The sequence below is a fragment of the Ammodytes marinus genome (assembly GCF_949987685.1).
Source record: "Ammodytes marinus genome assembly, chromosome: 8".
Classification (NCBI taxonomy): domain Eukaryota; kingdom Metazoa; phylum Chordata; class Actinopteri; order Uranoscopiformes; family Ammodytidae; genus Ammodytes; species Ammodytes marinus.
Genome location: NC_137212.1, coordinates 5,117,628 through 5,140,168, shown reverse-complemented (window position 1 = coordinate 5,140,168; position 22,541 = coordinate 5,117,628). Strand labels below are relative to the sequence as shown.

The 22,541-nt window shown below is 40.3% G+C and overlaps 1 protein-coding gene across 1 annotated transcript; it reads left to right on the top strand.

Annotated features, from left to right (window-relative positions):
• The first annotated feature begins 337 nt into the window (after nt 1–337).
• On the top strand, nt 338–21,628 carry ivns1abpa (influenza virus NS1A binding protein a). The gene is made up of 15 exons (XM_080032738.1): nt 338–492; nt 6,710–7,017; nt 7,423–7,556; nt 8,367–8,536; nt 8,747–8,822; nt 9,479–9,652; nt 12,978–13,103; nt 15,785–15,916; nt 16,566–16,710; nt 17,219–17,443; nt 18,497–18,618; nt 19,190–19,316; nt 19,882–20,013; nt 20,707–20,880; nt 21,262–21,628. The coding sequence occupies exons 3-15, from the start codon at nt 7,446–7,448 to the stop codon at nt 21,525–21,527; spliced, it is 1,980 nt and encodes a 659-aa protein (XP_079888864.1). The 5' UTR covers nt 338–492; nt 6,710–7,017; nt 7,423–7,445; the 3' UTR covers nt 21,528–21,628.
• Nucleotides 21,629–22,541: the final 913 nt, after the last annotated feature.

Sequence of the window (22,541 nt, the reverse complement as noted above, 5' to 3'; positions counted from 1 at the left end):
ATCTCAAAATTCTACACACTGCAGGTTTAAAACCTTAATAATTCCCTTGAGTAGGCTACTTCTTTCCACCATGGCTGTTGGATAACAATATAAAAATGTTATATTCCTTGGAATTGTATCTTGACAGTAGGAGTGAAATTCCCTAGCAGAGGCATGAGCTGCCCTTCAGGTTTCTTTTTTTTTAATCACTGTTTTTTTAACCCTAGTAGGAGTAGGCGTTGCGTAGGACCGTCCACGTCATTACGTCACATTACGTCAAATTACGTGGCGGCAGCGAGAGCGCGCCTTGGTTACCATCCGCAACCGGCCATTCTGTCAGATCTAGTCCAGACTGGAACGAGAGTGGACGCATTTCTCTTTCAGCAGAAGAGCAAGCAGATTACTGACAACCAGCCAGACGAGCTTGTGTTGCGTTTTTGCCTTCACCCTCCACCAACCAACTCTGAATTCGCTTTAAATATGTCTAATATCGTCTGTTGTAAAACGCCACAGGTAAGATTTTTTTTTTCATTATAAGATTTATACATGCAATGCAGCTGTTTGAGTTTTTTTTGTCGAGTAACATGGCAAAATGTGTTAAACAACCGTTAAATCAATGTGTCGTTAGTTACAATGGAAGGTAATGTGACCGCCATTATTCGGCTACTGATAGAAATCTGTGTGGCGCTAACCATAGTGAGTGAATGGATAGTGTAGCTAGCTGTTGTCTTTGCTCAGACAGGGTGGCAACCTCTGGAAATGCCAATTGTAACGTTAACGGGCGCGGGCAATGTCACACAAACCGCCTCTTTGTCGCATACTGCTACAGTTTACTAATGACATGCGTATGTAGCCTTTTCCCCCACTACTAGCTTACGTTAACGTGGAGATAGTTCTGTTATATTTCTGAGAACGGACCTAGGCTAAAACCTGAATTTATTAGCGGTGGTTTAGTTGAGTTTATTGGGCTAGTGGCGGTTTGTGCCATGCCACCACATCACCATCCTAGCCTAGCAGCAGGTTGTGTCGTCTGGAAGCTAAAATGCATTGACAAAGACATCTCCTAAATCCCTTTTAGCATTACTAGATTCAACGCCATATCTCATTTTTAAACGCTAAAAACATTTGTATTTTGTGTTTGTGTCTCTGTGTGTGTGTTTGTACTCCATGTAAAACTAGAGTAAATCAGATTATTAAAGGGGGGGAGGAGTGGTCGCGGTTGGGGGCCTGTAACTGACCCAGTTTTTGGTGGTTGGGGTAGGAGGCGGAGTAGGCACGCAGATTGATGACATTGCTTTGCAGCGAGTAGCCAAACCAATTGTGGAAAGGGTTAGGGTAATCAGGGTCTGTATGTAATGCAGCATACGGGTACATACGGTCCTTTTCTAACACCCCATTTAGGTTTAAAATGTTACATCTACATGTATAGGCCATGATCAATCTCGACATTAATATAGACGCATCACTGTTGCAGTCGACTGTTAAGGGTTAATATTGACTGTATCGATCGTGCAGTACAAAAGGAAATTGTCTAGACGGTTCTAGACGTTTCGGATATCCTAAAGTGCTTTAGTGCGTAGCCTTTCCAGCGTAGTATGTGACCTACTGTGCTTCTTCTAATCCGGTTGTGAAGCCCCCGGCAACCACGTGGAAAATCCCAAAAATAGCTGATTGTGTAGATTAAAGATTTTATGAAATGGGTTAAAAAAACAAATAGTTGACACTGACAGGCTCTTGTAAGGCGTAGATGGCGCACTCATAGACATATTGTTCTTAAGTGGTGTCGATCGAAATGAGTTCCTCTGCTTTATGAATGGGGTGGGGGCAGGGAGGGGGCAGTTCTGATACAACATTTCCCTTATTAAAGCAGTATTTTTTTTTTTTTAGACACTCACACACTCGCACAAACACACCAGCAACACAATGTTATTTTTTTTCTTAAATTGTCGCACCCCTCATCGATCCTATCAAGATATGGTTAAATGTAAGCTGTAAATTTCCACTCAGTAAAAAAAATGGGTGACATATCCAGCAATGCCCCTCTTCGCCACTGGGGGGCCGCCTAACAAGCACTGGTTATTCGGACAGTGACAGACCTAGTACCTTTGTGCCTGACTAATCAGTTGAGAAAAATCATTCAGAGCTGAGCCACCGTCTGTGAACAATCTCGCCCTTTCTCTTTTGTGCTTTTGTATTCTCTCCTTTTTTTGTTTTCTGGTTTCCAAGCGTTACGTCCCATTTATCCAAATGTACAACTCAACAAATCGGCTTGGCAGTTTTGTCTATACTTCAATACTGTACGTGCAGCTAGTAGTCAATGAACTGCTGTTGTCATGGTTATCTCACACATTCTCACTGTAGTTTTTTGGACATGAATAGTGTCTCCACATCATGTGACTGAAACCATTTCCCTGTACCTCCTAGAAGACAACGATTCAATACTTACTAGTTGCACAATTCAGAATGTATTTATTGTAAATATTACTTATCTTTTTATTTTATTCTCCTTAGTAAGTATTGCACCGTGGGTCGGAGAGAAACCTATTTTGGAAATATCTATACGTCTTGTCACTCTTTGTAGAAAATGACGATAAAGTTGACTTGAGATATGCAGTGTCATATGCTAAACAAACACAGCAGAATTAATGAATTGCCATTTGTTAGTTCCCAGAATAATCCTGGTAAAGATTAAAACAAAATTGTCTACGGAAGTTTCTTATTTTATTCACAGCTTTTACTAAAGGCTGCAACGACTGTGTATCAGAGAATGATCTAGAAGACAACTGTTGCCATAGTGTCATAGAATTGCTCCCGATAGTTAGCTTGCACCCTGCGTGGTAGCTGCTGCTGCTATCGGTGTATGGATGTTAGTGTGATTGGGTGAATGTGTACAAAACAATGTAAAGCGCTTTGAGTCTGTGAAAAACCAGGGAAAAGCGCTATATAAGTGGGGACATTTACATTTACCATTTTTATAGTGTTGCTAGCCTAGTGTGTTGCCATAGTGTTGCTGGTTGCTAGCCTAGTGAAGAGATGAAAGAGGAGCCAGGCCTAAGGCAGAAACATGGTGGATTGCTCCAACCATGTGTAGGAGTTGAGCTTTTGAGCTCCACGAGGAAATCTTATGCCAGATGTTGCAAAACAACTCATAAACTGGGTCAGTGTTACACGCACACACACACACATACACACACACAGGCTAAATGAATGCTTCTCAGTTGAATGCAAAAAAAAATAAAATATAAAAATAATCCAACATGTGCCACCAGACTTGCTGCACGTTTACCCATTAAACCAGTTGGCGCCCTTCCCAGCAGTCTTTACTTAGTCGTTTTACAATTGTGCCTTCCACACCTTCGCCATAATCAAAACAGTAGTGCAGTGCAACACGGCACGTCCAACACGCGTGGTGTGTGTTTACCAACGCTCATACTGAACATGATTCACATATTTATAGTCTGAACGATCTCAAAACGATCTCAGCTGACTGTGTGGCTGTTATCAAATGGCACAAGTATTTATACTTTTAATAGAGCAAAGCAAATATTTACTTTTTATGGTACTACTAATTATACTTTTTAATAGTTTTCTAATTCATTTCTGCGTGTGTGTGTGTGTGTGTGTGTGTGTGTGTGTGTGTGTGTGTGTGTGGAGGGGGTGGGTGGGCGGGTGTGTGTGGTCAAATAGGTCAAACCATTTTTTTTTCAAGTGTCACATTCCTGGAAAAAAACCGAAGGCTATGTGTGAAAGGTACTAGTGTGTGTGTGTGTGTGTGTGTGTGTGTGTGTGTGTGTACAACTTTAGTCCAAACCATCTGACTGTGCAAAAGACAGTTATTATTTCAGCTGGATATACAAAGGGCAAATTGTTGCTCTCATGTCAGGCTGGCTGTGATTTTAACTTTGTATTCGCGGATAACAACTCTCTAGCCTGAAGTCTCACCATGGAATATGTCACCAGACATATCAGTGTTGTATATGTTTACCGAGTGAAAAAGATATCGTAAAATGCCTTTTTCTTTCTTAAAGGAGTTTGAGCTGGCTCTTATCTGCAACATGGGTTTCATCATTGACTAGTACTTAAAGCTAGCCTGGCTCCACCCGCCTACCTACTTCCGCTCAATTTTCACTTCACTTCAGTAGTCAGTCTGGGGGTGGGGTGTGTTAGTGGGATTCTGCTCGTCCAAATTTTTGGCGGTCCAATCAGCGATCAGAGCAAGTGGCTGAGAACAATGACGTCAAAGTCGTGCTCCAGTTTCAGTTGAATGCTGCGTTCCTTTATACTCGGAACTCGGAAATTTTCGACTTGGTAGTTCCTAGTTCCGACCTGTCTGTGTTCCAGTGCATCTGCTCCGGAAAGTATGGACGCCTACAACCTTTCTCATCCAAATAACTAAACGTTAGGCTCTAGCAAGTTACCGTTGCCAGGTACCGGTAGATCCATAGACTACAATATAGTGAAGTCGGAAATTTCCTATTTCCCTGTACAACTGAAACGCACCGTCAGAGCCAGGTCATGACATACGTCTGACCAAATGTTATGCGATTGGTTGGCTAATCCAGAGTGGCACTGGGCAGATCCAATAGTTTTAAACTTCAGACACCCGCCTCCAAGTGAGTGAACGTTTGCCAATTGCAGCACTTCCAGACCTTCTGTACAAATGAAATGAAGTACGATGGTCTGGTTGGACCAGGCTAACTTAAAGCCCCTTGTAAACCAACATCCACAAAATCCTTCTCACTAATTAAGGGAGTTAGTTGCATGGTAGTAAAGCATCTGAAAAGAGTTAAGGCAGATTTATCAATCCAGATGAAAGATATTGCCATTTAGCTTTGATACTCTTTACAGAAATGTGGTTTTAGATGAAGTGGGCTATGCTCTGATTCTTATTACACAATAAGTATTTTGAACCAATCACGACAGTTCTCTCATTGAAGCGTTCTATTAAAACTGACTGTTGCCATGGAGACAGTTTGTTACGGCCACACCCACACTGACCTCCCAAACGGTCTCGTAAACGGTTTAAAGAAAAAAAATTACTGAATTTTATATTATTTATGAACATTTATTTTCAATCAGATTTTTGTAAAAGCTTATTAAGACATCCAACTTTGATATTTTTTTATACAATTTTTTTTTTTTAACTGAAATGTTCGACTGACTGACGGCAGCTAGAATCACAAGTACGCTATGTGAAACACTTTGAGTTTTTTCACAGCTTTTTTTAATGAGTGTGAGTTGTATATAGAACACTTTCTCATAGCAATGCTATCTAGCAACGCCTCGTCACATGGCGCATGGATAAAGTTTCATGGGAACTATGGTGCAGCTGCTGCGGCCTATCTCTCCTCCTCTCCCCCCGTACGGGATCACGGTGATAAAACTGTTGGAACGGCAGTTTAATTTATTAACTGACCTTCACACTGCAGTTTTGATAGTAGTGACGGGAGTGCCTGCCTGAAGAATTTTTTTTATTAATTTTTTTTAATCGGCCTTGAGAGTGCAGATATCGTAAGATTATCTCAAAATGACATTCATTCATCAGTGTATCTCTCATCAATTGTATTATTTTTTTCTTGAATATTTAATTTAGTACAAGCGAGATCTGTGAGATATTGATGTCTAGTGAAATTCAAACTCTTTAAAAACAGAATATCTTCATCATATGTAAATGTATTCTTGTATTGGATGTGAAGTAGTGAGTGGGTGAAGCTTGTGGGCATGGCAGTAGTGTTACATTGCACATAGCGTCCCTGTGATCCCGTGATGGCAGAACCGGAATTCATTGTATGACTTTGAGTGAACCTTCTCTGAATCACACCAGTTGACTTGGCAGTGGAAACCCTGTCACAAATTGCTCCCTCCTACATTTTCCTTTTTTAGGTTCACGCTTGAATGGAAGGGGTTGCCATATCTAGGGGAGGGGCCACTTAAAGGGGCATGTCACATTATATAGAGTTGCACCGGCATTGCATTGGAAGAGAGTGGAGAGAGAACTGAAGGCAAGACATGGATTCAGCAGTCTAACTTGGCCCAGTGGAACATGGCAGCAGGTGTGTGGATATGAACAGTAAAGCGCTAAATGGACTAGTTTCTTAAAGGCATGGGCTCAGCTACCAACAGCGTATTGGAATATAATTCTGAAATCCTGTTTTTCTTCGAGATTCAATGAGGATAATTTGATTAGTTCCTGAATCTTTTTTTTTTTTTTTTTTTTTTTGGGCAACATTGTGAGATCTACCGGTACTGCATGCTTTGACAATTTCTTGTGGGAAGGGAAGGGAAGCGGAAATATTTGAAATGGAGAAGTTGGGAGGGAGGGCCAGGTTCTAAACTTCCACTTCTAAACCATTTTGCCTTGATTTACCACGTGGAGTAGTCGACGCACGTCAGCGCTGGATGGTTTCCAAGTTTACGCAATTAAAATAAATTTCAATATGACTCGCATTTCGTTAGCCTTATAGCATAATTGCTTAAATCATATTTACTCTACTTTAACTCCACACCTACTCTACATCTACTTTTCGTTAGCCTAATAGCATAATTTCCCAAGTCGTATTTTAAGGGTTATAGAGTAGAGTAAAGTAGATGTAGATGTGTGAAATGTCGAGGAGTAAAAGTAGAGTAAATATGATTTGGGCAATTATGCTATGAGGCTAACGAATTGGCCGATTGCTTGACAAAAACTAACGTGCCCTTTTCCCATGTTTTTTCTCTCCTTCTCTTCCAGGTTATAATGTATGACCAACACAGAATAAGGACAACTCTATAGCCAACGGGATCCCGAGGACTTGATTACAGTCGCTTCAAGCCTGATAGTTTGTCCGTGCGGCTGCTCCCCCTCTCCCTGCTGCTCTTGTTTGCCCGTTCAGTCCACTGGCATTCCATCTAACGCCCCGTCCCGTCCCTGAACAAGACTCTGGGTTCCTCTGTGTTCTCCAGTCTTGATTTGCCTTAGAATTCGCCCCACCGCCATTCGGTTCCTTGTTCTACTGTCAGCAGTGGTTCTTCCTTGGATTTAACATTGTTCTCTATTAGGTAAGACCCTGATTTATGCATAGGACACATTATAGGATAGACAATGTGTATATCTGAGGGAAGTAATCCTAATCCTCTAGCCTCAATCAATTAGTAAAGCATGCTTTGACAATAGCTGCGTTTCTGTCTCCCTGCTTTTATGCACAAGTATTGCATAAGAAAATGGTGATAGAAACTGCAAAAAAAAAAAAATGTTTTTTACATTGGGTTGGGGTGGTGTTTGAGTTAATGCGCACATTGGAAGATTTAAACACATTTGTCGAAGAAGTTGTGACATACCGATCATTGAACACACGTGCAAAATTAACATGTAGAAGACAAGCATGCTGTCTGTGTATTATTGCTTCACTTGGCAATAGTTAATGTATATTTATATATTTTTTTTTTTACAATTTTCCTTTTCAGACATACCTTCAAAATTCACCAAGATGATTCCAAACGGTTATTTGATCTTCGAGGATGAGAGTTTCCTGGATTCCACCGTGGCCAAAATGAACGCTCTGAGAAAGAGTGGTCAGTTCTGCGATGTTAGACTGCAGGTAAGATAGACGCTACATACAGACACTCACCCTGCGTTCCAATTCCCATACTTGCATACTATTTAGTATGCCAGGATTTAGGACGTCCCCAATACATGCACCTCAATTGTAGTATGCTGAAAATACATAAATGCCCCACTAACTCCAATAGCATTTTGGAGTATCCGTCTTTATTCTTGACATTTCTCGACATAATGAAAAAAAGTCTCCCTTTTTTCTATGATTTTGTTTTCTCTCCTGTGGCCCTAAAACTCTTCTGTACTTTAGTATGCAGTGTAGTAAAAGGAAAAAGTATGTGAATTGGAACGCAGGGTCACTCTCACAAGGGTCAATGCACTTACTCAGAGAAACCATTGATTTTATGAAACGTTAAAAGCTGCCAAACTTGCAAAACTACAAAAAAGAGATTCCTGGCATGTTTCAGTTGCTCTTAAAGCCAAGTTTGAGAACATGTTTCCACTATCATATTACCTTTTGTAAATTCAGTTTTATTTATTATCTTATTTTTAGTGTTGAAACATTAAAATCATAATATTTTATTGCTGTTCCCTTAAAAAAAAGTATGTTTTGTTTAAAAAAAAAAAAAAAAAATGTAAACAAACTAATACACATGTTAATGGTTCTTTTTCCTCCTTATCTTAATTTATTTCCACACTTAAATCACAATGTTTTGTAGCACTTTCCTTTAATACATTTATTTTAATGTTTTAATTTAAAAAGAAGTATGTTTTTATATATATATATTTTTTTTTCACAAACTAATACACATGTTAATGGTTCTTTTTCCTCCTTATCTTGATTTCTGTCCAGGTGTGCGGTCATGAGTTGATGGCTCACCGCGCTGTGCTGGCTTGCTGCAGTCCCTACCTGTTTGAGATCTTTAACAGTGACAACGAGCCCCACGGAGTCTCTCACGTCACCTTTGAAGACTTGGACCCTGAGGCTGTGGAGATCTTGCTCAACTACGCCTACACTGCCCAGTGAGTCACACCAGGCTTTTGACAAATTATTATTATTTTTTTTTAAAAGTGTATTTCTTAGGTATTTTAACCTTTTTAACTGCTAGTTGAAGTCAGATGGATAGTGTGGAAATCGGGAGAGACATGCAGTAAAGAGGACTGAGCTTCTCAACTGTCGAAAATGATTAACAAATATCTTCTTTCTCTTCGTCTTGTGTGTGTGTAACAAAGGCTTAAGGCAGACAAGGAATTGGTGAAGGAAGTTTACTCTGCAGCCAAACGGTTCAAGATGGAACGAGTCAAACAGGTTTTGTTTTTTCACCTAATCTGATATTTTATTAACACGCACTTCACCAATGCTGCCATTTTGGAACACACATGCCTTCTACAGGTTACTTCGGAAAGCTGAAATACAAGTTGCTGGGCACGATCTGGCTGGTCTTAATATACATCACATTGTATTGATAATTCACCAGAAAAATGTAGTTAAAACTATTCAATTCATCACTTTATCATGAATTCACAAACCCAACAGTTCGAGGCAGCTGGCTATATTGCGACATCTAGAGTTACAGAGGGTTGTAGTTCAGAACCCGTTTTATAAAATATGGATTTTTGGACCTTGCAATACAATACAGATGTCACGAAAACAAATATCACGTTCTATCACCTTATCAATATTTTGAACAAAGCCCTATTGGTCAAAGTCAAATTATTTTATTGTCAGTTCTGATATATGCAAGACATACATCAGAATCGAAATGGTGTTTATCTCTGGCACACGGTGCAATAGGAATCATAAAAATACATTGGATAAATTCTAAATACTAATTAGTTCAATCATTTTTTTTGTACAATATAAAACGCTATATATAAAATAGAATAGAAAGTAAAAAAAGGATGAGTTAAATTGCAATGTGATTTCAATTACTGAATAACTTATCCCTTCTTCCCACTTCCCAGATCTGTGGCGACTACCTGCTGTCTAAGATGGATTCCCAGAACGCCATCTCTTTCCGTAACTTTGCGAGCGCGATGGGAGACGCCCAGGTGTTGGCCAAGGTGGACGTCTACATCCAGGACCATCTGCTGGAAGTGTCCGAACACGAGGACTTCCTCAAACTCCCCCGCCTCAAGGTACTGCGTTAGAATGACATGTATTCCAGAATGTTTTTTTTATTTTTTTTTGTTTTTTTTCTGTCCTGCCTATAACAGAAAATACAAAATTCAGCATTTTTTTTAAGAGCTTATAGTCCAACAACAAGACAAGGTTAAAGTGAAACTGTTTTACTTAAAATATAAATAAAAACTATATATATATATCACTCTCATAAAATCTCAAGGCTCAGTGCCAAACGACAATGAGCAAATGCTGCGGTGCTCTTAAATGGTAAATGGGTTTGCATTGCTTCAAGACTCACACTAAGCAACACAACCTCTACTGGATTGATAAAATGTCGCGTAATCGAAAAAATTCTTAACGATCAGTTATCGATCATCGATTAATCATGCCCATCCCTCGTTTGTACTTTATATTAATATATACAGTGACTGCTGAAGTTGGTCGCTGGATGTTTGATTCTATCCTTGTCTCTTTTGCTGCTGCATTCAAACCGTCCAGGTCATAAGTTGAACACATAACAGATAAGCTTTTGTATTTTTAACTGTCTGACTTTGACATGAGATGTCCTTATAGATTGTCCCGCTGCTAAGTACTACTGCTGAGAATGTATTTCAGGCAGCCGACTTAAAATGCATCATATGTGGCCTACTAAGGCAGGTTACTGTCTGTAGGCTTTGGTTCAGTGTAAGGACTTTACAAGTGATTAAGTCATGAACACTTGGAATTAAATTTAGGATATTTTGGACTGCAGATCCTTAATTAAAAAAATCTATATCAATAGTATATCAAATATCTTTTTTGTTGTTGTTTTTGTTTGACTTTGTATGTGTTGTGAGGGTGCAGGTGTTTGTTTGATTGTATGTGTTGTGAGGGTGCAGGTGTTTGTTTGATTGTATGTGTTGTGAGGGTGCAGGTGTTTGTTTGATTGTATGTGTTGTGAGGGTGCAGGTGTTTGTTTGATTGTATGTGTTGTGAGGGTGCAGGTGTTTGTTTGATTGTATGTGTTCAAAATCAAAAGTATATCAATTATCTATTGGTCCAGTTGAAAGTAGAACAATCGAGAGGACTATTGAAATATTAAAATGTTCCTGAAACCACAAACTTGCCATGTATCTATAATCATGAGATGTATTGCTGCTGTCCCAAGTATCACAGCTATAAGGATTTTGAATGTGAAGATTAAAGATATTAGATCAGGGGGCGCCTTTAGCTCAGTTGGTAGGGCGTCCCCCCCAGGCCGGGCCCAGCAGCAGACCCGGGTTCGATTCCCACCCGCGGTCGTTCTCTGCATGTCACTCCCCTCTCTGCCCCATTTCACCTCTGTGTCTCTGTCAATAAAGCATAAAAATGCCCAAAAAATATCTTTAAAAAAAAAATATATATATATATTAGATCAAAGCAACCTCAGTGTACAAAAGCTCTGTTTTTTGAGACTTACTGTAAGATACATGATCTCATCCGGTGATTCATTCCAAGCTTTCAGGTTTAACGAATGATGTGGGCGGTTACCAAACAAGTTAATAGGATCTGAGAGTATATTCCTGTCACTATTAAAGTAATTAAACTACATCAACCATGTGTCGTGGCTAGTGGTGGCCTGTATTAACATATACAGAGCCCTGCCCACAATCTCTACCATTAGGCTCGTTCGACCTGTCGCCGTCTTGCTAAGACCTGCGCAATTATGACGCTCGTCTTGCTGAGCGCACTGCATTATGGTTAGACTTTTTGTCCCACTTGCACCCGTGGCTGGCTGCGGCTCGGCTGCTTGAGACTTTGAAGTCCCGCGGTATCAAGACGGACACAGACACTGGAGCAAGTCGCTGCAGTTGCTCCCCACGGGCTGCGGGAGCGAAATGTCTGATGGGAAACGTCTTGCTGACAGGCGGAGCTGAGCGCTAATTGGGAGTTTAAACCTCGTGCCTTTGATGCGTTTCCCCAATTGGTTAGGCAAAAGTCTGACATCACCGCTCAAAATTAAATTACGATCCATTCTTTTTGATTTTAATTTATGTTTAATCATTAGGCCGCCACAATATGCATTTAAGCAGAAATGTACTTAATCAGAGTTAAACCTCTGAACCCTTGACATAGAAATAATTTGGATGTGTAACTCTCCTGTATAGATATATTTAAAAGTGAACACAAACTTGAGTCACATAAGATCTTGGTGAAGTGATTTTTATACCATTAAGATTAAATCATAGGCTTATTTCAAGTGATCTAAATGGTCTGGGGATTGTATTTTACATGTAGTGTCGCAAAGCCAGACCAAAACTACAACAAGTAGTTTGTTTGTTACACATCATAATACAGTTCATCATATCCATCTCTACAATAATAATAAGGGATCTTTTCTTAGACCTTCTTTATTTAGGCCGATCATATTCGTTATGTGAAGGGAGAAATACTAAACCTCCTTTATTTGGATTTGTAAATTATTCTTGTAAATTATTCTTTATCACTTAAAAGTAGGTGTTCTAGTAAAGTAACAAGAAAGATAAAGATGTGTGGGGAATGGGGATATTATATCTCGTTTCTTGTTTTGAAAATGCCCCTCGCTTTTAAAGTCTTTACTCGTCTTTGTGTTGTGTTCTGCTTCTAATCGGTTGTAGCATGTGTGACTCTCCTGCGAATATGTTTCTAATAGGCCTTCAAAATAAAACTAGAAAACGAACTGCATCCGCAACAAGGACGCTACTTCCGACTCGGAGCTGTCCGGCTTCAGTCAGGCATTTTCGTCACTCCCCCGACTGCACTCGGCTACTCTCGTCTACTTTCCAGACGAGCTGAAAGTTAGGTCGAACGAGCCTATTGTGTCCTTGAGCAAGACACTTAACGCCAAACTGCTCCAGGGGTACTGTACTATGGCTGACCCTGAGCTCTGACCCCCTCCGAAGTGTGGTAACTTGAGAGGGGATATGCGAAAAGACAAATTTCAATGTAGCCTTGTGTTGATTGACCAACAAAGCAACATAACTTAATGTGTAGTGGCCAATTCCTTTTCTATTCTGTAGATAAATGAATAATCAGCCAGTGAGATCAAGTTGTTCAGTGAGCAGTAAAGTCCAGTGTTCATTTCTTCTAGTTAAGCATTCACTTTATCACATTTTAATCCTTGAATGTGTGGGCAAGGCAAGTTTATTTATATAGCACAAATCAGACACAAGGCCATTCAAAGTGCTTTACAGGGGCAAGATTAAAATACATAATACACATTTGAAAAGCGAATGAATAGAAATAAAACATTTAAAAAAAAAAGTAAAATATGATAAAACATTTAAAAGCGAACTAATGTTTCAACCAACCCCTCCCTCTCTTCCGTTGTCTGTTTTACAGTTAGAAGTAATGCTAGAAGACAACCTCTCTCTGCCCAGCAACGGGAAGCTCTACTCCAAGGTTCTCAACTGGGTTCAGCGCAGCCTGTGGGAGAACGGAGACCAACTGGAACGTCTCATGGAGGAGGTCAGTACCGTAACCGGGGTTTCTACAGCCTTACAGTCTCCAAATCTCAAAGGCTGATATTCCATTCATTCCTTAAACCCCTGTTCCCTCGTTCCCCCTCCCGTCCCCCTCTCATCTCACTCCCTCTGTTTTTGACGTTAACGAGTCATCAAGAGGGGCTGGAGTCACTGAAGTAGAGAAAATGGCATGCCACTGTCATGCTGCTACTGCTATGTCAGGATTGTTTGTTTTTTGTTTTCCTCTCTGATTTGTTGAGGTTTTCGCAGTAAGAAATCTCTGTACCACTGAACCATACTCTACACATTAGAGGTGAGCTGAAAAAAGAGCGGCTGTTTTTGCTCTCGTTTTGATTCGTTCTTTTGTTTATTCCCACTGTATTTTTTGGGTATGTGGTTGGTTTTTTTGGCTTACACAAAAACCCCCATCTTAAGTATTCGTACAATTCATACAATGCTCCTCTACTGCTGAAAAAAACACACACACAAAAAAAAAAAATTCTCTAAAGGTTTGTGTTTGTGTGTGACCGTTTCTAGATTCTACTGTCTCACTTGCCACTTACTACTTGACTTATCTGATCTACACAGGTGCGTACATGTCACTCCAGCACTAACAGGCTCCCCCCCCTCGTTGATTTATCTCTCCTTTAGGTTTTAATAGCAGACGCAGGAGACCAAGACTGAGGAGCCAAACGACTGAGCCGCCAGGGTAAATGAGTCAGAGAGTCAAGAGGCGCGAAACGGCCTCTAAAGCAGCGCTCTCTTTGCAGCCAAGCAACAACGCGCTTCCCATCTGTCCACCTGGACACATATGTACAAACAGATGCTCCCCATATACCCCATTTCTGCATTTACCACCACTACATACTGCTCACAAACCATTTTATAAGAAATATTTTGAATGAAATTATCTTAACTGCATAATATCACAAGATATACTTAGGCCTATTTATCTACTGGCACATTCTGGAGCCATTCGAATGAGGCATTGGACAGAAAAATATATTGAATATAAGCATGAAGACATGCTCTTAGAGATTTGCTCAGTACAAATTCTAGCTTTTACTTGACCACAAATTAATTATTAATTTGAAATGATCCAATCGATTTTAAATATTTAGTCATGATGAATCGCATCATTGTTAAAAGAAAATTCAGTTGTAAATGAACATTTTTAAAGCTATATATATATATATATATATATTATTTTAATACTCTTTTCAACGTGGGAGTAGAAAAATATGCTTGCTTTATACAAAAATGCATGATTATTATTATTATTTTTGCATTTAAAAGAAAAAAGACAAATACTCTCCAGAATATTCTCCATATATCCCCAAAGGCGGAAGGCCAGAGTCCAATTCTTTGTATTTGAAAAGCATATGAACTTGTTTCTGTAAGCAGTGTCACAGCTATTTGTCAATCAGATGTATTTGGTACTTTTGAATACTGCAGGCTCAAAACATATCCTAAGAGCATAAACATAGGTCTGCCTTTGGTCGAGGATGATAAGAGCTCTCTGCGTCAGCTCAATGCTTTTAGTCAAACTGGCTTGTTGTAATCCAGTGGCAACGCGGCAGTAAATGCAAATAACGTTGGTGTTGTTTAGAGAACCATCTGGCAGGGCTTTGGAGCCTCTGTACATTATCCATTTCTTCTCATGGAGGCTTGTGTCTGTTTTACAATAGACAACAAAACTTCTCAGTCGATTCCCTGAATTCCCAAACTACGGTGCGGGCTGAGGGTCATAATCGCAGAAAAAAAAATATATATATTGCGTTAATGCATTATTGTTGCGTTAATTAAGACAGCCCTACATTTTATACAACATCCCTTAATTGTGTGCAACATCTCCCCACTTAATATATTTATAGGAACTGGTTGCTTTGTTTCTTTTCCTTAAAAAAAAAAAAAAAAAAAAAAAAAAAAAAAACCTGACCAGAATTTTATTTCTTTATCATCAATCTTAATAGTTCTTACAAAAAACAGCACAAAAATGCACTAGTAACCTGGATTTGACTGCCCTATTTGTGGCCAATAAATGACAACTTGTAGACATATCTCACTTTTTTTTCCTGGCTCAACCAGAATTTAATTTCTTTTATCTACCATTTGATAACAATTGGCTTAATCTTCCAAAACAGCTCTTAAATGCACTATAGTAACCTGGATTTGACTGCCTTATTGAGGGCCGCCATCACCAATAACCAACAACCCTCAGCTAACGGACCAGCCGAGGTGGACACACAGCCACATGAAGCCTCTTCACTTCTCCACAGAAGAATCTTTCCAGATGCAGCGACGTCTCTCTCCTCTCCAGCTCCCTCCTTTTTTTTTTTTTTTTCTTTTTTTTTTAACATGCAATTTAAGGGAATGCCACGTGATACCTTCTAGCACCTTCTTGAGCTCTCAAACCACTGTTAACCCGCTCTATGCAAAATGGCAGCATCACCGTGTGTGTTTTTTAAAGGAACGTTTTCCAATCGGGAGCAGCGACTGAAGATTCCAGGCCATCCACGGTTGTCCCTTCCCCCCCCCCCTCTTTCACAGCTATAGCCGCCTCCTCCCCTCTTTCCTTCTCTCTTCCCATCCCCCCCTTTTTATACTGGGGCTGTCAAGTCAAAGTCAAGTCAGTGTGTTGCCATGGAGACAGCCACATGGTCGTTGTTCCTGTTTGTCTTGCAGGTGCAAACGCTGTACTACTCCCCTGACCACAGGCTGCTGGACGGCGGGCTGGGCAGTGAGGGCCACACTGAGGGGCACAGGGAGATGTTTGGTGGCATCGGTATGGACGAGGAACACCTTCAGTTCGTCCAGGTACTCCACAGCTGCTTGTGCCGGGCTTCACTGTAACCAAAGGAGGAGTGTGTAGCTCTTGTTGTGTTTTTAAATAGAGCTTTTGCCCCCGGCCGATGCATTAAGAGACATTACAGCTACGCCTCTGTGCCTGGCTGGAAGTAGATACAGCTCATTTTAAAGGTGGAGTCAGTGATTCTGGAGAATCAAAACTGAGACTACCCTTTTAATACTATAATTTGGCCATAATATACTGACTAATTTCAGTAAATCAGCCATAAATCAGCTAGGATGCCTGTTGCTGTGCTGTTGAGCTTAGAAAAAAAATAGATTTTCCAGCCAATATCATCCAGTTGAGAACAGACTGCGATGGCGATCTCTACTAAGCTGTGGGTGAACTGTGTGCTGTTTAGACCCGAGTGTCGGTTGGTCTGGGACTGTAGTTTGCAGTGCTGTGTTGATGGCGGTTGAGATCGCGTCAGATTTCAAAACGGGACAATATTCATGCTGGTTTATTTACTGTCACCTCTAGTACCAGCTGAATGGAGGCGTAGTTTGAATAGGGGAGTGTGATGATGATGATTAGTTAGTGTGAGTGTGAGTGTGCAGTAGGCCAGTGTTGGGCCCGTGCAGCGAGCTTGGCTTCTATAGCTGCCCTGTGCTCTTGCAGAAGAAGCCGGTACGCGAGAGCTGCACCACGCAGAGGCAGATGAGCTGCAGCTCCTCTGGAAGTCTGTCGCCCTCCAACCAGGCCAACAACGCCCCCAAACACACACGCAGGGAGTGGAAGTACATCGCCTCAGAGAAGACCACAAGTAAGTGTGTGTGTGTGTGTGGGAATGAAATGCATGTGAAATGTCATATGTTAAATAATAACATTCCATTTTGTTTAGCTGACGCTTTTATCCAAAGCGGCTTCCATTAAGTGCATTCAACCATGATTTTACAGGCTACAAGACTTCAAAACAACATAAGGCGAGACACTGAAGGCAAAAACACTTATATCGGCTGAACTTTGCATAATCATTCTAAGAACCTTGTCTGGTTTTTATAGAATAACTTGTTAATATGATGTAACATTAGCTAGATATGCCAAATATGAATATTTATTCAAACATCTATGGAAAAAAAGTCATACAAAAAAAATGTTTTACAGTCAGTTATCAAGTGGAGAAGTTTCATAATAAAATCTACAAGTTAATTTCCCCTAACCATCTCTATTCTCCCCTAGACATTACCTACCTGTTCCCCTCTTAACCATCTACATTCTCCCCTAGACATTACCTACCTGTTCCCCTCTTAACCATCTCCATTCTCCCCTAGACAACACCTACCTGTGCCTGGCGGTGCTGGACGGAGTGTTGTGTGTGATCTTCCTGCACGGCCGCAGCAGCCCCCAGACGTCCCCCTCCGCCACCCCCTGCCTCACCAAGAGCCTCAGCTTCGAGGCCTCGCCCGAGGAGCTGGAGGAACAGCCGCTCGCTCCCATGCACTACGCTCGCTCAGGCCTGGGCACCGCCGCTCTCAACGGAAAGCTCATCGCAGCAGGTTAGCAATAGACGGGGCTTAAAAATCTGTCTTTTTTTGGTTGTATATATTTTCCTTTTTCCTCTTGAAAAAAAGATTTATGAATCCAAAACTAGCTGTCACTTTTTGTAAATAAGAGCTGAGAGAGAGAGAGAGAGAGGGGAGACTCGATTGCAGCAGGTTAGCACGAAAGCTGGGTTGGAATGAAGATTACAGAAACGTGAATTATATAGTATCTATTTTTAATTTCATAAATGACCTAACCAACGTGACGGAATAAAGTGCAAACCTCGCCTTAACCAAACTAAAAAATGAAGGAAGGTTCCTCTTGATCAAACATACTTTTGGATGAATGAAGTGCCAACCTAACAGGGCACTAAACAGGGCTTAAAAATCTGATTACAGTTATGTGTATTTTTATGGTTGTGTATATATTTTCATTTTTCCTCTTAAAGAAAGATTATTGAATAAAAAAAACTAGCTGTCACTTTTTGTAAATAAGAGCTGAGAGAGAGAGAGGGGACTCGATCGTAGCAGGTTAGCACGCAAGCTGGGTTGGAATGAAGATTGCAGAAAAGTGACTGTATAAATATGCATGTTATTGGAGTTGCAACAATGTATGTAGAGCTGGCCGATGTGGCAAACGAATGATAGCCCTGATTTGTTCATACCAAATTTGAATTGCCTTTTTTAAAAAGAATGATTACAGTAATGTGTCTTTTACGGTTGTATATATTTTCCTTTATCCTCTTAAAGAAAGATTATTTAAGTTTTAATATGGAGCTCATGTTATAATCCATTTGTCTGTGCAATTATCAATATATTGTGCTGTTATGTTTGACAAGGCAACTTGTTTATGGAATATCGCAATATATCGTGATATATCAAGACACGCAATATATCGTGATGTATCGTATCGCGAAGTCCTTGACGATACCCAGCCCTAATAATAACCTTGATTTACTAGCTCGTCATCACTGTAAATGAGGGAAACCTTAGTGTCTGTTGGGTGAAAATAAAGATGATTGATTGATTGATTGATTGATTGATGGATGTTCGTTGCTGTTGCTGCAGGAGGCTACAACAGAGAAGAGTGTCTGAGGACGGTGGAGTGTTACGACCCCAAAGAGGACCGCTGGACCTTCATCGCGCCCATGCGGACTCCCAGGGCTCGCTTCCAGATGGCTGTGCTCATGGTACGTTTATGATTCCTCTTCATCTCTGTCGATTTATTTACTCTACGATAAAGTGACACGTTAAGTGCAGATGTCAAGTGTTTGAACAGGTTTGTATTGTCCTGGGTAAATACCTAGCTAATCTATCCACATTTTTTTAAATTAAAAGAGGAGTCAGCGGTTTTTGAGAACACTTGTTGTCTAAATCAGTGAATATCTCCTCATGCTCCACTACCTGACTGTATATGGCACACAAAAAAATTGAAATGTTTTAATACACAGCATTGGCTCTTTAAATGGGCATGTTGCTAGCTAAGGTGGGCCCCCTTTGTGTACATGACAGTTTACAGAGCCTAGGCTGTTTATTAACACCAGCTTTTGTTTCAGCACGCACACAGTACCTTTTTTAGGTAGCAGATTGTGAGGATATATTAAAATATTATGTGGTTTTACAACAAGCGTTCTCCAGAATGACTTACTCCACCTTTTTTTTTAATGTCAGTATTTCAAAGTACAGAAGGCAACAAAAGTAAAGTGTAAACCACAGTTTAATGCATCATCCCCTAATGCCTCTCCCTGTCCCGCCCTGCAGGGTCAGCTGTACGTGATCGGAGGATCTAATGGACATTCTGACGAGCTGAGCTGTGGGGAGCGGTACGATCCCAACACTGATGAATGGGCCCAAGTGCCAGAGCTGAGGACCAACCGCTGCAATGCAGGTCAGTGGCTGCAGCAACCATTCATTCACTGCTGTATGTGTCAGTTTAATATTGTTATTTTTTCAATTTAGGATCCCAATTAGTTATTACCATAGTTACACAACAATTATTTTTCCTGGGGTCCATACAAAAAATTAAACTTAACAAGACATTCAACATTGCATAAATACAAAATACAAATATTACATAGTACAAATATACATTATTTAACTGACATCTTTAGTACTACTGTAATATTCACATTTTTTATTCACATTTTCCTTATTACATTTTTGAAACGATTAACAATGGACACGCTGTACCAGTGTACATTAATGTCCCTATTGAGGTTATCACCGCAAATTTAATCAACTTTTCACATATGCGACTAAAGACGATTCATTTCTAACTAATTGCTATTTTCAGTATATTATTTACTGACCTCACTTGTAATTTGTGTTAAACTGATAATTGAAATTCTTACATTTTAGGCTATTTATTTTTAATTTTTTTGCTCATTCCCGTCCCAATGATATGCTGGTGACGTGTGAGTAAACTAAATCTAACCCGTCCTCTCTGTTTAAAGGCGTGTGCTCCCTGAACAACAAGCTGTACGTGGTGGGCGGGTCGGACCCCTGTGGACAGAAAGGTCTGAAGAACTGTGACGCCTTTGACCCAGTGACCAAAACCTGGTCCAACTGCGCCTCCCTCAACATCAGTACGTAACCACACTATCCCACATCGTTAGCCTCGTAGCATAATTGCCTAAATCATATTTACTCTACTCTACTTTTACTCTACATCTACTCTACTCTACATCTACTTTTTCGTTAGCCTAATAGCATAATTGCCCAAGTCATATTTTAAGGGTTATAGAGTAGGGGAAAGTAGATGTAGAGTAAATATGATTTAGGCAATTATGCTATGCTAACGACATGCACTTTACTAATGTCTGTGACTTCAATTTAAAGGTTATATTAGAATTGGACTTGAGAATGAAGAAAGCGAATTAAGAATGAGACCAACAGTAGGATTACAGTTCATCAGAACAGTTCATGGTTTAATAAATCCTGTAAAAGTTTTGAATTGAACTTCCTTTACATAGGTTCTTCACTTTGATTGCCCTTTTTAAATACTTGGATAAGGGTTTATTAAAATTACATTCAAATGCGTCAGAATTTCCATTATATGGGGCGCTCGTGGTGTAGTGGTTAAAGTGCCCTCAGTAGCAGCAGACCACTGGTTTTGAATCTGGCCTGTGGTCTTTCTCTGCATGTCATCCTCCTCTCTGCCCCATTTCATCTGTCTCGCCACACTGTCTAATAAAGCATAACAATGCTTAAAAAAAAAAAAATCTCTATTTCCTAAATGAAATTGTGAAGTAATATTGATGAATTGACTGTGTTTCCAGGGAGGCACCAGGCTGCGGTGTGCGAGTTGGAAGGCTTCATGTACGTGATCGGAGGAGCGGAGTCGTGGAACTGTCTGAACACTGTGGAACGTTACAACCCGGAGAACAACACCTGGACGCTCATCGCTCCCATGAACGTGGCTCGCAGAGGCGCCGGCATCGCTGTCCACGCAGGTAAACACTCATTTTCTGTCATGTCTCATTTCTAATTTTTTCTACTTTTACTTAGACCTCCTATTTTAAATGTTTATGAAACAGTCTAATTTTTCCTCTGATGATCATAAATTACCTGTAACAGCAAACGAGACCATCATAGAAAACACTATTTAAGTAATTTATTATTAATCTTACATAGTCACATATAAATACATTACCTCATGGCCAAGCATCGTGCCGTCTCTTTCTTATGCTTCCTAAACAAATGCACGCGGCGCCGGTTAGTGCTAGCAAAGATCTTGAGAACAGCAGGCGCTAGAATCAACAAACTGAAAGTTCCTCGTGGTTGCTTAAATTTGGGTGATTAATTTTGACACCGATCTCTCTCCCTCTGTCCAGGCAAAGTGTTTGTGGTGGGCGGGTTCGACGGGTCCCACGCGCTGCGCTGTGTGGAGGTGTACGAGCCGGCCCGTAACGAGTGGAGGATGCTGGGTAGTATGACGTCATCTCGCAGCAACGCGGGGCTCGCCATGCTGGGAGAAACCATCTGCGCTGTGGGCGGCTTCGACGGCAACGAGTTCCTCAACACCCTGGAGCTGTACAACCCCGAGACGGACCAGTGGAACGACTGCACCCAGTCTCCCCAGTCTCCCCTATCAGAATGAGCTGCACAGGGCTACACCTTTCAACAAACTAACAGGCTTAGTGACGTAATCGTGTTTCGTGATGTGTGTGTGTGTGAGTGAATGAGTGTTTGTGTGTGTGTATGAGCGGGTGGGGGGGAGGGGGGTGGGAGTAATTTGGGACGAGGGGTCTTCAGTGAAGACTGGCTTATATTTGGTGCGTGGGCTGAAACGGGGTTGTTTCTCAAAGCAACATAGCGCCTTTTGCATATTTCATAAAATGTTTTTTCTGTGCTGTATATTTTGTTTCTTCCTCATTTTGTCATATGCCAACATTTAATACTCTTTTATTTTAGTGCTTTTCTTTTTCTCTTAAGAGTTGAAAAAAGGTTTGTCAAGTTCTTGAAGGGGTTTTCAGATGAGCTAGCAATCGATGGTCACTTGGAAAAGGTGGCAGTATGAAGTGGTGACAATAGATTTTTTTTTTTTTTTTTTTTTTTTTTTTAAAGTTCAAAGTTTTTCTTTTAAAAATATTCCTGTTGTGGAGATTTTGTCATTTTGCTCACATATTTAAAGGTCAGAGGGTTTTTTTGAAGCCTTACTCAGAGTGCAAGTTGTTACACACACACCTGTCATGGCTTTTTTGTGTCATTTTAAACCAAGCTGGATTGCTTTTTTGAATCTTAAACGATGGCCTTTTTTATATTTTTTATACACTGCTGATTTACCGATTACAATTTAAAAAAGTAGTATCAGACAGCTTCAAGTCAAACGAATCTAACCAGTGCCAGTTCATTACTTTGTGCACACATACTACACATGCACAACCTCGCGCTTCTGCTAACCAAACTTTTGTTATTGTGAATTAAACTAATTGTTGTGTGTAGAGAGATTACTGAAAATCCTTAGAATTTTTTTTCTTTTTTTTTTCTTTGTATTTCAAAGTGTCAGGCATTGGCAGATTCTCCTGGAAGGAATGTTAGAGCGAGAAAATTATCACATTTGTAACATTTCTTAATTAATAAATCATTTAAACTTGATTTCTGTCTACGGCCT